General features: G+C 36.2%; 1 protein-coding gene across 1 annotated transcript in view; it reads right to left on the bottom strand.

The window, feature by feature from the left end:
* The window catches only part of LOC127449365 (chemokine-like protein TAFA-2), a 161,620-nt gene that overhangs the window by 68,022 nt on the left and 77,271 nt on the right, over positions 1-16,327 (bottom strand). The window contains exon 2 of the mRNA XM_051712731.1: positions 4,115-4,227. Coding sequence (XP_051568691.1) covers positions 4,115-4,226 — 112 coding nt within the window. The 5' untranslated portion in view covers position 4,227. The remainder of the gene's footprint in view (positions 1-4,114; positions 4,228-16,327) is intronic.

Below are 16,327 nucleotides of genomic sequence, written 5' to 3'. Positions count from 1 at the left end.
CACCTTGGCCTCACCTCCTAGAGCCACTGGGAGTTACTTTGTGATTAGTTCTGTGGTAGCCTGGAGCTGTGCAACCTGCATCGGGTAAAAAGCCACTCTCTCTCCCCCACCATGGGGTGAGTGATTGGGGGGCTCTTGTTGTAATCAATCACCCTTTCTTCCACCGACATACCGCTTGTACACATCCGCCGGGAGAAGGATGAGCCCTCCTAACTTGTTGCTATCTTTGTCGCCGTGCCTGAAAAGCTGCATGATTTTATTTAGAGCTGGCCTTTGGCTCGATAACAGGAGATTAATTGTCGCTGTTGCTTTGCTTTGTCCCCATTGAGTCTTTGTGGCTTTCACAACACAGAGGGGGAGGACACAAGCTCACCAGGATACATGCAGTTAAACAAGTCTACACTGAGAAAAAATGACTTTGTGGTGAAGTTAATACAGCATAAGAGATTTAGTACATCCTACATTGATTTAGTTCAGGCATGAACTTGAAAATATTAAGCAAATTCTACATTTGTACTCAATTCATGTAGTAAGAAAACTCTGCCTTAACAGTCAGCCTGATCTCATGTAAATTGCGTGACTGTGGCAACTTTATTTACAAAATGATAATACTTGGTAATCCTTCGACGTATCGCGGCAGTTCCGAAGTCAAATGTCCAGTGAGTGATGCTTAAAGGTGCAGTATGTAAGATTCAGAAACCCTTGTTATTAATGACACCAGTGGCCGTTAAGTGAACTGTAGCTCGTGACCACGCGCACTCCATAGGGAACAAAACAAAGAGACTGAACGTGATTCACCGGCTTCATGCTGACAGATGTGGTAGCATAATTAAAATTACACAGTTATGACTGTTTTACTACAAACTTTGAGACTGTATATTATATTTGATTCTCCAGTGCTGGAACAGGGCTAAAACAAAGTGTGGATATAGGTCTGACTATGCAAAACTGTAGTTTGAAGTAATCACTTTTCTTTGCATGATACATTGCCTGCATTTATACGATAGCCTAGGTCGGCGTTAGCTAGCTAGCCAGCTTTATCAATAGCTGTTAGCTAAATTTGGTGGATGATGACAGTAGCTGTTTATAAAATAGACTGTACATTATAAATATGTTGACACAATTCAGTATTGATGTGATTCCATCACAACTGTCATTTTGATATTTCGATGCGCTATTGTTTTATAATAATTGAATGTATATATTTTCTGTATAACCAAGTTACGTGCTTTTTAAAATTATCTTTAACATTGTCTAGCATTGTATTATTGTAGTTTACCTTGCTGAATAATTACAGATTAATATTACTTCAGTTACTGTGAATCAGCATACCTGACTTTTAATATAAAGAGAAGATTGTTGAAATTATTTGAAAGTTACAAAGCAAGGTAGCTTGCAATTCGTCAGCGTTAGCAGGCAAGATCAAGTTAGCTAAAATTACACAGATCAATCCTTATGGCACTATATTTCACATGTTTTGCAGTTATGTAAGCTTAACTGTCCAATAAAAAAAATGCCAATTCAGGGTCGGTTTTGATCCCCAAAACCGAACGAATGTCCCTCCAGGAATCAAATACCCTGCTGATGTTCACTCTAGTTTTCACTCGACCACGATCACGTTCCCGCTTAGCCAGATGGAAATGTTTTTTTGTTTTTTTTGGCTTACTCTGTTTGTGTAGGAGTCGGTGTTGTGCTGGGAGCCGGACGTTTGCTGGATTCCATCTCTAAGATAACGTTACCTAATGTTGCAGTTTGTTGTCGCTGTTGAATAGCAGAAGAGAAGCGATTACTGAGGCAAGGCTCTTGGGAGCGCGCATAAACATCACATCCTTTGGATTTTCCTGGCAAAACCGACCCACTCCCTTCGCATGAAAATCAGTCTACAGGCTTTAATAGGCAACCTAGGAAGTCCGGGAAGGGCTAATGTTTTAAGTTGTGTTACAAGCCGTTCACACATTGGCAAAAAAAAGGCGAATATTACATGAAAAAAGTTACACATTGCACCTTTAAAGCAAGTTTTTAAGGTTAATGCTCTGTTGGATTTTAAATCAACAAAACCAACCTCCCTACCCTAAACTTTAAACCTAAACCTAACTAATAGCGCAAATGTGACATTTAAAATCAAAAGCTGAAGTTGACTTTTGACTTGCAATGTCCTTTGCGTTGCAAGTGCAACACTGTTTCAGTTGAGCTACAACACAACAAGCTTTCTTTTTGTTTAAAAGTTTGGCAGTTAGTTAAAAATCACAGAGTGCACCGTTAAACAGATGCCTTAAACTAAAAAAAAAATAGCCATGCAAACTGTTGCCTTCGTTGTTGTAAATTCAATGAACATGTCACTTTTTACAGTGTACATGTTGTTTGATGTTGCCTTGGGTTCGGTTACTTAAACATAATTTATTTTCTCACTTCGGTTCCTGTTCTGCCACTGTTTGTCAGGCAGCCCCTGTGGACAGGTCTCATTACTGAAATGTGTATTCACTTTTTCCACTTCTCGCCCAGGGTTTTATTTCTCTTTTACTTTGTCGCTTTCTTTTTTCAATGAGATTCCTGTGACAGGCTTGACACTTGCTCCTTTGGCGTCCCTGTTGGTCTAAGTAGGGTTCACTGACCTAACGTTGCCTTAGTATCAGGACAGGATATAACCTCAGAGAACTATATGATTCACTCCATTCATACAGCCTCTTGTGAAAATAATACATTTTTATATGACTTTTCATTTCTTATTAATGCCATTTCATTATAACAAAAAATCTTTAAATCTTCTAGGAAATCTTTTGCTGAGATTTTCTATTACATTTGGGCTTTGTTCATAGAGAAAGAAATCTGATTATTTGACATACCCAACTCAAATCTATTTAGATGCATAGTCGTAGCAAAAAAATAAAAAAAATACTTGAAATCAAATTTAATTTGAATATGCGTATCGATATGTGGTTTTAAAATTGTTTAAAAATTGTTTTGCTTTGTTTATACAATGCAACATGCCTGACCTCATACACAAAGCCTGGGAATCACATTTTCATGCTTATTTTTTTCTGAATCTGAGCATAGTTGAGCCAAACCTGTCTGTCAAAGGACAAGTCATATAGGACAGGGGTTTTCAAACTGGGGTCCGAGGGAGCCGCAAAGGGGTGCTAGAAAGTCCAGGAAAATATTTAGAGGCAAAATAAGTAAAAAATGGTAAAAAGGAATTTTTATGACATTATTTGAAATTATTACTCTTTCATTCTGAAACCATGGGATTAATCACGATTATTTTATTCTATTGACAGCCATATATATACATATAATTTCATATATTATGAAAAAAATAAAATAAAAAAACAGAAAAAAAAACACGTCTTATTTGTAAAATATAAGGGTTGTACTTCAATATTCTCTTTAAAGCTGCTTTGAAACTATATTTATTGTCAAAAGTGCTATACAAATAAATTTTAGTTGAATTTAAAATATTTATCTTCGGGTTTAAACCTCTTATATTACTGTAATATAAAAAAAAGACACACAGTCAAATAAAAAAAAGAAAGTATATATTTTTCATATAAAAATGTAATAATTAATGCTATAGATCAATGGCACTATAAAAGCAAGTTATTTTAATTTGGCAAACAACATGTCTTTATTATATCATGTTTAATATTTTCTCACACAGGGGGTCCCTCGCAAGGGGATCATCATATTTGAGGGTCCTTGGCATTAAAATGTTTAAAAATGTTTTTGTTCATACCTCAATTTGTCAAAATATTAAGTTACTGAGTTTTGCTTTTGCAGGACAGATTAGAGGGCCAACATTCCAGGTTGTCTGCCACAACAATTGTGCATTTTAAGGAAGCAAGCTTGTATCTTTGTGTTTTCTTTCGAGGTAAAGCTAATTGGAATGTTCATTCTTCACAAGGTCAGGCAGGTCTTATTGAAAATGAGCAACACTCCTGGAACAATCCATGAGGCAATTGTTGCCCATGGATTCCAAGGGAAAAGGGCTTTAGAACAAGAGGTCAGGCACAATTTAAAATAAATACATCACTCAAATGAGCAACCTGTCAGTTGATAGTCTGTTTCCTCCATTGTCTACCCTTAAACATTAATGTGTATATGTTTGCATGTGACTCACCAATATGGCTGCGATGTGTTGAGGCCAAACTCAATTGACCCCAAAGAGACAGCAGACAGATGCCCAACAGCAGCAATCTCCTGCCCACACGCTGCAGTTCCCTCTCCCGCATCCTACAAACACACAAAAACAGATGTCTGCACTTAATCTGAACAATTAACATAGGGCTTAATGACATATGGGAAAATACACAGTCAGTAAACTCCTCATTTGTCTTAAATATTCCTACAAACACTTTACAATAAGTGTTGTGGCGGAACTATGGTTTGATTGATGGTATCAGATGGTAATATGGTATTTTGAAACCATATTCAAATAGTATTCTATTTACCTAAAGGAACTTAAAATAATACAGTGGTATTACTATCATATATACAGTATATATATATATATATATATATATATATATATATATATATATATATATATATATATATCAAAATGACATTACTGTTATGTTATCAGTATATTATTGTGGTAATAACATGGTAAGTTTAGGATGGGAATATTCACATTTTAGCCTATTTAATTATTTCACAAATGTAATATTTACTAAAATATAATAAATATACCAAACAAAATATATAAATTATAAATACAGATTTTATTATTAATATATTCATACTATTCTTCTGAATTCTCTACCTGTAACGTACTTCAAAGAACGCCATGGTATTATCATGGTTTTTCCATGGTTCAGTAATGGCATCAAATGGTCATACCATGGTATTTTATCTTGGCATACACTTCAGTATTGTTTGATTACCATATTTAAAAACTACTGTAAATAAACAACACTGTAAGGTACTACAATAATACCATTGTACTACCATAATGGTAGTGTCTAAAAAAAACCATGGTATTGTCATGGTTTTTGCATGGTAATATTTTATGGTTGTACACTGATACATATTATTAAAAGGTAATGTTCATATTTTAACCAATTTACCAACAAAAATACAGTAGATTTGTGTAATACCACAGTATTTTGACATTTACTACAGTATTGTTTGATTACCATATTCAACCCATTCTTCTGAATTGTCTTCCTGTAAAGTACTTCAAAGACTACCATGATTATACCATTATGGCAGTATTTTCATGGTTTTCCCATGGTATATTTTTATGGTATTGTTTTGAAGGGGTATGTTTTGTGTTTTACCAAACAAAAAATCTCATAATTACCCTAATTACCTGAAATACCCAGAAAAATACCCCTTTTCCCAAAATCAAATACCAACATACAATCGGTACAGTTAAACAAATTACTTCTAAGTAAAACACCACCCATAAATCCTCAAAATGTGCGATCATTAAGAATGCATCAGATAGGAGTCCAAGCAGCCATTAATTTTCTCAAATATCAGCCATCCTTCAAACGTGTTAGCGAGTGACACAATCTCACTCTTTGGCGGTGGTCTACTCTTGTCGGGAAAACACACTAATCTTGATATAATATCAGAGGCTGCTGGCCAGCAATTCCCTCTCTGTCTTTGTGAGGGGTCCGGAGAGACCACAACACACAAAAGCAATCAGACACTCATCGTGCCGGCAAGCCAAGCTTGTGTTCCACTCGTGGGTGGGTGTTAGAGGGGCAACAGCAGTATCACAGCCATCTTTTCAAGTCTTTTACCAGCATCTTTCCTCAAATTACAACAGAAAAGGGCTTCATATGAGGGCTGTGAGGCTGCTTGTTTGGCAGGGACTCTAAGGCTTTTCTGCATATGTTCAGGAGTTAAATACTCGGGAGACTCTGCTGTCCTTCATTACGCTACACAAAAAGAGCATTCTGTTGGGTTTTTGTCTGCAGCAAAAGCATTAACCCAATTTGAGGTTTTGATTTGAATCAGTGGTATTTGAAAAGAGTAAAAGCTTTCAGTTGGTCTTTGCGAGGCAGAAAGTGAAACATGTATATGGACACTCTAGATTTAAAAGATATTAGTTGAACTAAATGTGTTACATTGTCAAAGAAAAATGTAAGTGATGGCCTTGTAATAGTCACTGCCAATGATGCTAAAGGTGTAACTTGTAGGTGGTCATGCCAGCAATCTTCGAGACATGGGTTCTGGTACCATGGAAACCAGGAAGAAAGTGTGATCACATAAACAATGGTGAGCGCAATTCAGAGGTTGCATTTCCGTTCTAAGAGTTAATAAAATATGCATTCCTGTTGTTGTATTAAATCATTTACAATTTAAAAAAATTTGCTTTTGGCGGCACCCTGTGGACATTTCACCCGGAAACTGGTCAACAACACTTCCAGCTTTGGCCACAGGGGGCAGTGGTTTGAATTTTGGTAAGCACAGACTGATTTCAGCAGCAGAACTTTTGACCTCCTGTCATCAAATTCACAGTCTCTCCTACAGTCATTGTAACCCCCGATATTTCTGGGAATTTGAAAACCTGATTTCCAGGCCCAGAAAATTCATACACATTTATGTATTGAATGAAACTTCTGCTAGTTAAGCTCTGCTCTACAGTATTTCATCGGCTGGAGATTTCTAGCAATAAAATGATTATAAAACATCCTAATCAAATAATCACGAGCGCCTGGAAAAGTTGTGGAAAATTAGGGACTTTCAGCAACAGCTGCAGATGGGATTGTTATGGCATTCAGTGTTCTATTGTGTATGCGCAACTTTAACTGGCTACTTCCTGACATGGTACTGTAATAATTTGCCATAGTCAACACTACATGACAGACTAGGTAAGTAAATGTTATGTTTTACAAGAGTTACTAAGAGGACAGTAAGTAGACTTAACATCCTCCTCAAAACTCATATAAATGTATTAGCCACAGTTGGTTAGAAAATACTTTGAATTATACCAAATATCAATAATATTAATAATAATATCTAGTTTTCTTAGACTTGTTGAATTGTAAGAAGAGTAAAAAACTCTTTGCCTAACATTAGGCATTTAATGGAATAGCTCACTCAAAAATGACAATTATCTCATCACTTACTCATCCTTATGCTGCCTTAAACTAATATTGTTCCAAGCTACAAAAAGGATATTCAGGTAATGGCAACATTATAGTGAAAAAAGGAGTTACATTTTGGTGTGTTCTCACTCAAAACCAATTGTAACACTTTAGAAGACATGGATTAAACCACTTGTCTTGGCTAGGACGGTTGATCCATTTACTTTCGGTCACAGTCCGAAAGTAAACGTCCCTATTATGGAAAAGTCTGAGAAATTAGGTGGTCTAAAGGTGTTGAGAACCCTGTAGGTTTTTTGCTATGTAGTTGCTTGGGTGTTCTGGGTGGCTTCTAGGGCCTTACCGGCCCAAGTTAAAAGAGCCCACCGACAAGTTTCTATGATATTCTGGTCTCTAGATGTGGTCCCCCAAGCGAAAACCTTAAGTGTTTTCAAGCACCACTGATAAATGGCTAAATATGCTCTTTCTTACACTCAATTTGAAAATTACACAATTATCCTTGCTCACATTATCAACAAATGGCTGACATCAGCTGAGCTAGTAGTATCGTTCCTCAAACCAGCCTTTTTTCATTTTATCTCTCTCCTTTTCATGCCCCATAAGCACAATTAGCCTCTCTGGCCGCAATAACCGCACAAAGCCAAAGGGGTTCACAAGCATATGCGGTCATTGACAAGTCACTACCATTGAAGCAGTAACAACACACACTGTAAATAGCTGACGTCGCCCTGCATGTACCCAAAGGGCTTGCACATATCGATTAAAAAGAGACATGGGTAAATAGGAGCCAAAGAGGTCAGGTGTTTTTTTCAGACAAACCCAAGCATGTAACAGAGCTTGCCTGAGCGGACACTTATTTGGTTTAAGGGCAGAACAATCCTTCCATGGTGGTTTTTTGTTTGTTTGTTTTTTTGTTAAGAAACAAATGACGTAGCCTTTGACAAGCCTTCACGTCGTCCAATCAAATCCTCCCAAAAACCACTGTTGTGTACCTCGGAAGAAAGAGAAACATCTGGGTTTTAAATGAAATGAGGTAAGCGTATTTGGTAGGTCTAATGCAGTATTCCATTTAAAGTCGGATGTGGAAAATTCCAACTCAATTTCTCCGATCTCCGACAAAAAAGGCATTCCATTGTCGATGCATAGAAGATGATGTATAAGCAAACAAAACTGCTATTCTACCGTCAGCTTAGTAGTTGTTCGATTGTCACCAGAGACGTATCCTAGCAACCAAACTCATAGACGATGCTGCAGTACAAGCATTTTTTTGTACAGGTGTACGATTATCAAAAGACAGTATAATTTACATATTTTGAATACCTGACTCTGCAAATGTTTTAATATGATGTAATGTAGGAACCTTAACTCACTGATGAATATCATTTTATGAAAGTGAATGTGTATCATTAACTTTGTACATCTTCCTGCGTGCAGACATATTTGCATGATGTCACGCACCTGCATCTATTAGAAATTAGAATTTGGAAGCTGGAAGTCTGACTTCAAGGGCCATTCAATTGAACTTTTCCTAGTAGGAAGGTCAAGTTGAGCACATACTGCACATATTTTATTCCATGCATACAGACAATTTGCATACTGTGCACTGTATACATACAATATACTTCATAATGAGTAAGAGTAATACAATCAGAGTTGGAAGTCTGACTTCAAGGTGCATTTAATTGCACTTTTCCTAGTAGTTGAATAGAATGCAGCATAAAAGTCGTACCTTTTCTTATCTGTCAAGTCATCATACAATATGTTACGATTTCACCATCTCGTACAAATTATTATGAGTTGAAACAAATTGAAAACTGCTATTTTGCATTTTGAATCCAATTTTGTATAAAAATATCTTAACTCTTGGCATTCCCATTATTCATGAAAGATTGAATTCTAGAGAATTAGTTGAGTAACAGCTGTAAATAGAATACTAACTGTACTAATACAGTATGCACTAATATGGTACTGTATACTGTATACAGTGCAATGTGTTTGACTTCATCTTCCATTTCTAGCATGACAAATGAAACATAAGAAAACAAAATTGCAAAAAAAAAATATATATATATATATATATATATATATATATATATATATATATATATATATTTCCAACTGGATGCCAGTCACATTGATGAGATCACAGCAATGTATACTGCTTTTTGAAATTGTGGAATGATGCCTACTGTTTCACTTACTCATTTAAACAAATAGTAGATAGTATACAGTGTATACTGTGCAGTATTTAGTACAAAGTAAGCTAGTCTTCTATTCCAAACATGTTACAAACATGCCCATGTTTTTCCTTTCTGGTGGTAGCCCTCAAAATTCTTAGCAACCTTAGAGACAGTATGACTCATTTTCAAATCACATAAACACATACACCAGAGGGAGGAAAGAACAAACAAGCTTTATTAAGCAGCTTCTCCCAAGACTGATAATCTCTCTGCATTATGTGTAAAACTCTATACACCTCAGGGATGCCGACAACAGTGACTGATTGACGGTATTTAAGACAAAAATGAAGGCGTTTTATGAAGCATTCAAAGAAGAACAGGCATTAAGAGCGAAAGAGCACTTGGCAAATGCAATAAAGTGAGTCAGAAAATGAGGAACTCTCTCCTCCACCTGTTTTCCCCGAGAACAGCGAATCACTTTCAAACGAGCAATTCAGCCCACCACGGCTGGCTAATTAGTCCCTTTGGAATGCCCCTCGTACAGATGGCAACATGTCTGACATATTTATTTTGGTCCTTCTCATCAAATCTCATCTTTCTCAGGTTCTCTTTCTCACCCACTTTGTAACGGAGGTGGGAATTGGATTTTATCTCACAGATGTAGAATCAAGCAGGCTCTTCGGGCTTGCTTGACCTTCTTGCATCTAAGTAAGCATCCGTATATGTATTAACTAAAAAGAGAAAAGCAAAATGCAGAGGTGCCCAGGCACACTTGCTCGTGAGGTTTGAAGAAACCAGGCACACAAGACTCGCGTCTGCCAGTACGCCAACTGCACGAGTGCAACTTTAGATCTAGACATCTGTTGGGTGAAGTGGGGAATCAAAGTTGGAGAAGCGGGACAGGAGGTTTGAGAGATGGAAGGATGAAAAAGGGAGAGGTATGCGGGCCTCAGGTGTAGTTATGGAACCACAGTGCCGTTGATGTCTTGACAAGCGACAGCCAGGAGGAAAAATCTGTTTGTGCGGCAAGATTTTTTCCTCTGAGACTTCAGAGGATTTCGACAACAAATCATCTTCAAACACTAGCCCCGCATTCAGATATGCATATTTGCATATGTTGTTCTTCATCGCATTTAATACTATGAAAGTACAGTAATTTTAGGCGATGTGTTAGTGGTGCTTGCTAAGGCAAGCCTTTTGCTCATACAAAGTGTTAGGCATTTGAACAAACCCCGAACACCAGCTTTTAAACTTTGGCATGTACAGAAGTCGTCATGATTTTTGCTACGTATATGAATGATATCTTAAATCGAGCAGCTTTTTGAGGAAAGGTGCAAAATTAGTTTTCTAAGCAAACAGCCTTACGATGTTCGCCTGGCTGACGAAAACAAATGGGCAACAGAACAAAATTAAATTACACTGAAGGAGGATTCCAGGCTATATCTAGGGACCAGAATGTCATAGAGACTTGGGGCAGTGAGTGACAACCAAAACACCCTCGCAACCACATAGCAACATGCTAACAACCACCCAGAACACCCTATATACCATACAACATTGCCATGGCAACCACCCACAACATCTTGCCATCATGGTGGCTAGTTTATCAATAAATGTCTTTTTTTTTTTTTTCAACAAATGTAAATATCTAGTTTTCATTATGAAACTCTAAATGAAACAAATAATAAAACAAGTAATCTATTTACTCATTGAATGTTGTCAGACAGTCTTGTTTTCATTGACCCAACAATGCAACTCATTGTGTGATCAGAAACAATATCAGAATGTGGTTGTCTTGAAATTAATCAGACAACATATGGTGGGGCAGGCTAACAGAATGCTTTGTTTGGGACATGACAAACACATCAAAAACGAGTCTTTGGTTCAGTCGCCCTGAAAAATTCTGATATCAGGCAATATGGCACCTTCAAAACTCAGAATAATTAGTACAAGAAGTATTTGATGGTAGTTAATATGAGTTTATAAACATTATTCTGTCACATTCATGTTCAGACCAGTGAGTGAATTATACAACAACTTTCAGGGGAGTCGACTTTTAAAAGTAATTTCCTTAAGTAATTGTGAGGACGCAATCTGTTGAGGTTCATCTTGGGCAACCAAACAAAATTGTCTTTTTGTATTCCTAGCATACGTCAATTTAAATAATTTATAATGTTAATGTTTTTGTGATTTACTCTGTTATGAGTAAATCTACAATAAAGTGATAAATTATGATAGTCCTTAAATAATTTTTAAACTTTTTTTCAACTTTTTTGTGATGACATTTTTCTTATAAGTAAATCTATAATAAATTGATATTTGTGATGCTCCTTAAATCATTTTTAAACAAAATTAAAACAAATTTGGTGAAACACTTATTATTATAAATTCAATCAACAATAAAAAAAGATAATTGTGATGCTCCTTAAATAATTTTTACCAGGTTTTTTTTAAAATACCATGGTATTGCTATAATAATGGTAGTGTCTAAAAACTGGCATTATCATGGTCTAACTAAGATTATCCAATAGGGCCTACTGCAAGTAATGTCATCTGAAAAGAAAAGTAATTTTAGATGCAAAGTAACCATGTAAATTTTGATGAAAGATTACAAAGACCATTTTTTTTTATTTTGGAATGACGTGCAATGATGGTATTGCATAAGACCAGAAAAGTGCATTAAAAAGATAATTGTGTCAATTTCGATTTCATGTTTTACTTTAAAGTACCATTGTATATTTTGTAGGAAATATTCAAATTTGACACCATTCCCCAAATAAAAATGTAAAATGTTATATGGCTTGCTGACACAATTTGCTCTAAGTCTGGAGAAAAGAGAATGCAATATAGACACAAGAAAGAGAATTTGAATTGGAGAGTTGTTCATCATTTTCCCACCAGCTTCGAGACAACTACATGAAGCGGTTGTTACAATACCGGGGAAGCAAGCCGGGGAATTCTTGCATATTTTCATCTGTTGAATAAGTCAAATGCCGCATTGCTTCCATACATCTCACTGAGTCTAGAATACAGCGGCATTTCTTCTCTGATTTGCTGGGTGATATTTCCACTTTGTGGCACAGCAGAAACCCTTCACATATACTCTTGTACTCTTCATTTCCAACTGAATGATTCTGCAACAACACTCACTGAGCCACTGGCAACCCTTTTCTTTCTAAGTGTCCCTGTAAATGTCTGTTGCAACAGCGAATGGAATGAAAGAGTATGTGAGATGTAAGGGGTGATTTCAATGCAGTTGGCATAGAGAGGTGAAACGAAAGATACGTTTGCCTCCAGTTGAGTGTCACCTCATTCACATGAGCTAATACAGTATTACTTAGCCTGGTCTGTCCAAGAACATTTTATCTGATTATCTGCACACATAGACATCCACCATTGTGAGATATATCCCCACTAGTGTTCATAAGAATCCTACACACTGCAAGCACATACATGGGCTCTGATTCATTCTGTGAGTGACTATCTAAATTTGGAATCACATACTACCATACTTCTCTTACTATTTCTATCTATATGTTTAGCCTTTGTCACTCCGCAGGTCTTTCCTCTTGAGTCCCACTGCAAGACAGAGGTCAAAGGTGACCAACTACTATGTTCTCTCACATAACCTTTTATGCTCTGGTTAAAAAGATACAGTGTGAACAAAAAAACAAAAAAAAACAAACATAATCTAAATCATAAAAGACATAGGCTGAATGTCTCATTGACATCTGAGACATCCTTATTAACTTAATGCAGATGAGCAAACAATGTAAAAAAATACGTCTTCCAGATGTATTTATATATTGGGCTGCTCCAGAACATAACCCTTTTATTTTAAGTTCCATCCTGCTTTTCCTGCTTTTATATCACTAAATTAAAATAGCTAATATAATTATACATTTAATCATATTATTTCAAATATGTGATACAACTGACCATCTGACCAATGTCTTTTCAAATAGATTTGAAAGTTACCAGTGATAAGACCCTTATAAAGCACCAGCACTGTATTGCCAAAACAATATACAATGGCAATCATATTCACTGGCGGCCAAAAGTTTGGAATAATGTACAGATTTAGCTGTTTCGGAAGTAAATTGACCAAAGTGGCATTCAACTGATCACAAAGTATAGTCAGGACATTACTGATGTAAAAAACAGCACCATCACTATTTGAAAAAAAAAGTAATTTTTGATCAAATCTACAAAGGCCCCATTTCCAGCAGCCATCACTCCAACACCTTATCCTTGAGTAATCATGCTAAATTGCTAATTTGGTACTAGAAAATCACTTGCCATTATATCAAACACAGCTGAAAGCTATCTGGTTCATTAAATGAAGCTTAACATTGTCTTTGTGTTTGTTTTTGAGTTGCCACAGTATGCAATAGACTGGCATGTCTTAAGGTCAATATTAGATTAAAAATGGCAAAAAAAAAAACAACAACAAAAAAAAACAGCTTTCTCTAGAAACTCGTCAGTCAATCATTGTTTTGAGAAATGAAGGCTATACAATGCTTGCAACTGCCAAAACCTGATGATTTCACACAAAGGTGTATACTACAGTCTTCAAAGACAAAGGACAACTGGCTCTAACAAGGACAGAAAGAGATGTGGAAGGCCAGATGTACAACTAAACAAGAGGATAAGTACATCAGAGTCTCTAGTTTGAGAAATAGATGCCTCACATGTCCTCAGCTGACAGCTTCATTGAATTCTACCTGCTCAACACCAGTTTCAGGGGTGCAGGCCTTATGTGAAGAATTGAAAAGAACAAGCCACTTTTGAAACAGAAAAACAAAAAGAAAAGATTAGAGTGGGCAAAGAAGCACAGACATTGGACAACAGATAATTGGAAAAGAGTGTTATGGATCTTAACCCCATTGAGCTTTTGTGGGATCAGCTAGACTCTAAGGTGCCCGACAAGACAGCCGGGCACCTGGCAAGTGCTATAGGAAGCGTGGGATGAAATGTCACCTGAGTATCTGGACAAACTGACAGCTAGAATGCCAAGGATCTGCAAAGCTGACATTGCTGCACATGGAGGATTTTTTGATGAACTCTTTGAAGTAGTTTAAGACATTTTTTTCAAATTGTAATAGTCATTTTTCATGTTAGTAATGTCCTGACTATACATTGTGATCAGTTGAATGCCACTTTGGTGAATAAAAGTACCAATTTCTTTCCATAAGAGCAAAATCTGTACATTATTCCAAACTTTTGGCGCCAGTGTATTTTTGGATAATTCAGTGTATTTACTTCTTTACAGGTAAAAGGTACTTATCAATTTATCATCCTTTTTATAATAGAAATCAAAGGATGGATGGATGGATGGATGGATGGAATTTTCAAAAAGCAAAGCAATCAGTATGTGAACCTGACTGCATTTAACTGTGTCTTTGATCATAAAATTTGATTTGGGCTTTTTTAAAAAGCTTCCTAATTTACCTGTTTGCAAACTAGCAGCACTTTTTTCCATCAAAGCCCAACCACTGTCCTCCACAGCACGAGAATACACTCAAGCAGATGATTGCTAGATGCTAATGCTAAAGCACAAGGGGGAAATCTGACACACATTGAGCGCATTGCAGGCCAGAGCAGACCTTAATGCGATCAAAAGCATACTGAGTGGATCTGCAGGCTTCCCCCTGCGCTTTCAAGCCGACACTGTGTCTTTCTGAGCAGAAAATTATGCCTGTTTTTGTCAGTCATAAAAAAATACTCCTTCTAACTGTGAGCCCTGGAGTCTGAAACTAAGCTCTATTTCTGATGACAGAACCCTCGGATATTGGCATGAGCTGGAGTTAAGAGCTGAAATGAATACCTGCTTGGAGGCAAGAAACTCTAGATTTAAGACTAAACTTAGACTAAGTTTTTGTGTTTGCCGACTATGCTTGGTGAATTGCATTCTAGCTAGTTTGTTATTGTTCAAAGAATTATGCAAGGTAAAAATGAGTTAACATATTGGCACTTTAACAAATAATTGTAAACTCAAATGTTGCTCACATATTTGCATTTTTCTTTAACATATATGGATTATCACTAGAGAATTAATTTACTCATTCTTTACCAATTAAAGGTGCAGTGTGTATATATTTTTTGTGGTGCTGTATGTATATATATTTTTTAAATGGCACCGCGAGATGTCCCTATTACTCGACACATGTATCACAAAATTAGGTGTACTGAAATATTGCGCCTGTCTATGACACTTTGAAAATGGCCAAAAAAAATGAGACTGCAGATTGTTTGTTTAAAAGAATGTTCCATCTTAAATACAAGTTAAGATCAGTCGACAGCATTAATGTTTATTACCACAAAAAAACTATTTTGATTCATCCCTCCTTTTCTTAGAAAAAGCAAAAATTGATGTTTCGGTCGGGCACTTACAAGTTGTCTGCACAGACAATAATGACAACCATTTTTTCTGTATGCCACGTATAAAAATAATAATACAAAAAATTACACATAAGCATTTCCATTTTCCACAAAGCCAGGTTAAACCATATTGTTGTTATCATATCTGTTTGTATCTACAATAGACCTTACTCACAGAAGTGGCTTTTTTTTTTTTTTTTTTTTTTTGATGTGAATGAAAACGAGGCCGCGAGAGACAGACTTACAGTCTCTGCAATGGCATGCACTGTATAAAGTGAAATTTCTTAGAAATATATTTTTTCAATGTTTCGTCAGCGTAACAATCCAAAACACTTTGAACAACAATACAACTCATTGAAGAGACTGCTTTGACTATGCTTATACAGTAGGTCTCTTCACAGCACCTACAGAGGAAGAATGCTGATCTAGGATCAGAAGTCTTGCTCTCTGTATTAGTCTCAGTCAGCAAGCTAAGAGAAGACTGTACAATCAGATGAGCAAACAATGTAAAAAAATACGTCTTCCAGATGTATTTATATATTGGGCTGCTCCAGAACATAACCCTTTTATTTTAAGTTCCATCCTGCTTTTCCTGCTTTTATATCACTAAATTAAAATAGCTAATATAATTATACATTTAATCATATTATTTCAAATATGTGATACAACTGACCATCTGACCAATGTCTTTTCAAATAGAAGAGACTGTAA

The sequence above is a fragment of the Myxocyprinus asiaticus genome, chromosome 12 (assembly GCF_019703515.2).
Source record: "Myxocyprinus asiaticus isolate MX2 ecotype Aquarium Trade chromosome 12, UBuf_Myxa_2, whole genome shotgun sequence".
NCBI lineage: Eukaryota > Metazoa > Chordata > Actinopteri > Cypriniformes > Catostomidae > Myxocyprinus > Myxocyprinus asiaticus.
This window is presented reverse-complemented; position numbering and strand designations above follow the sequence as displayed.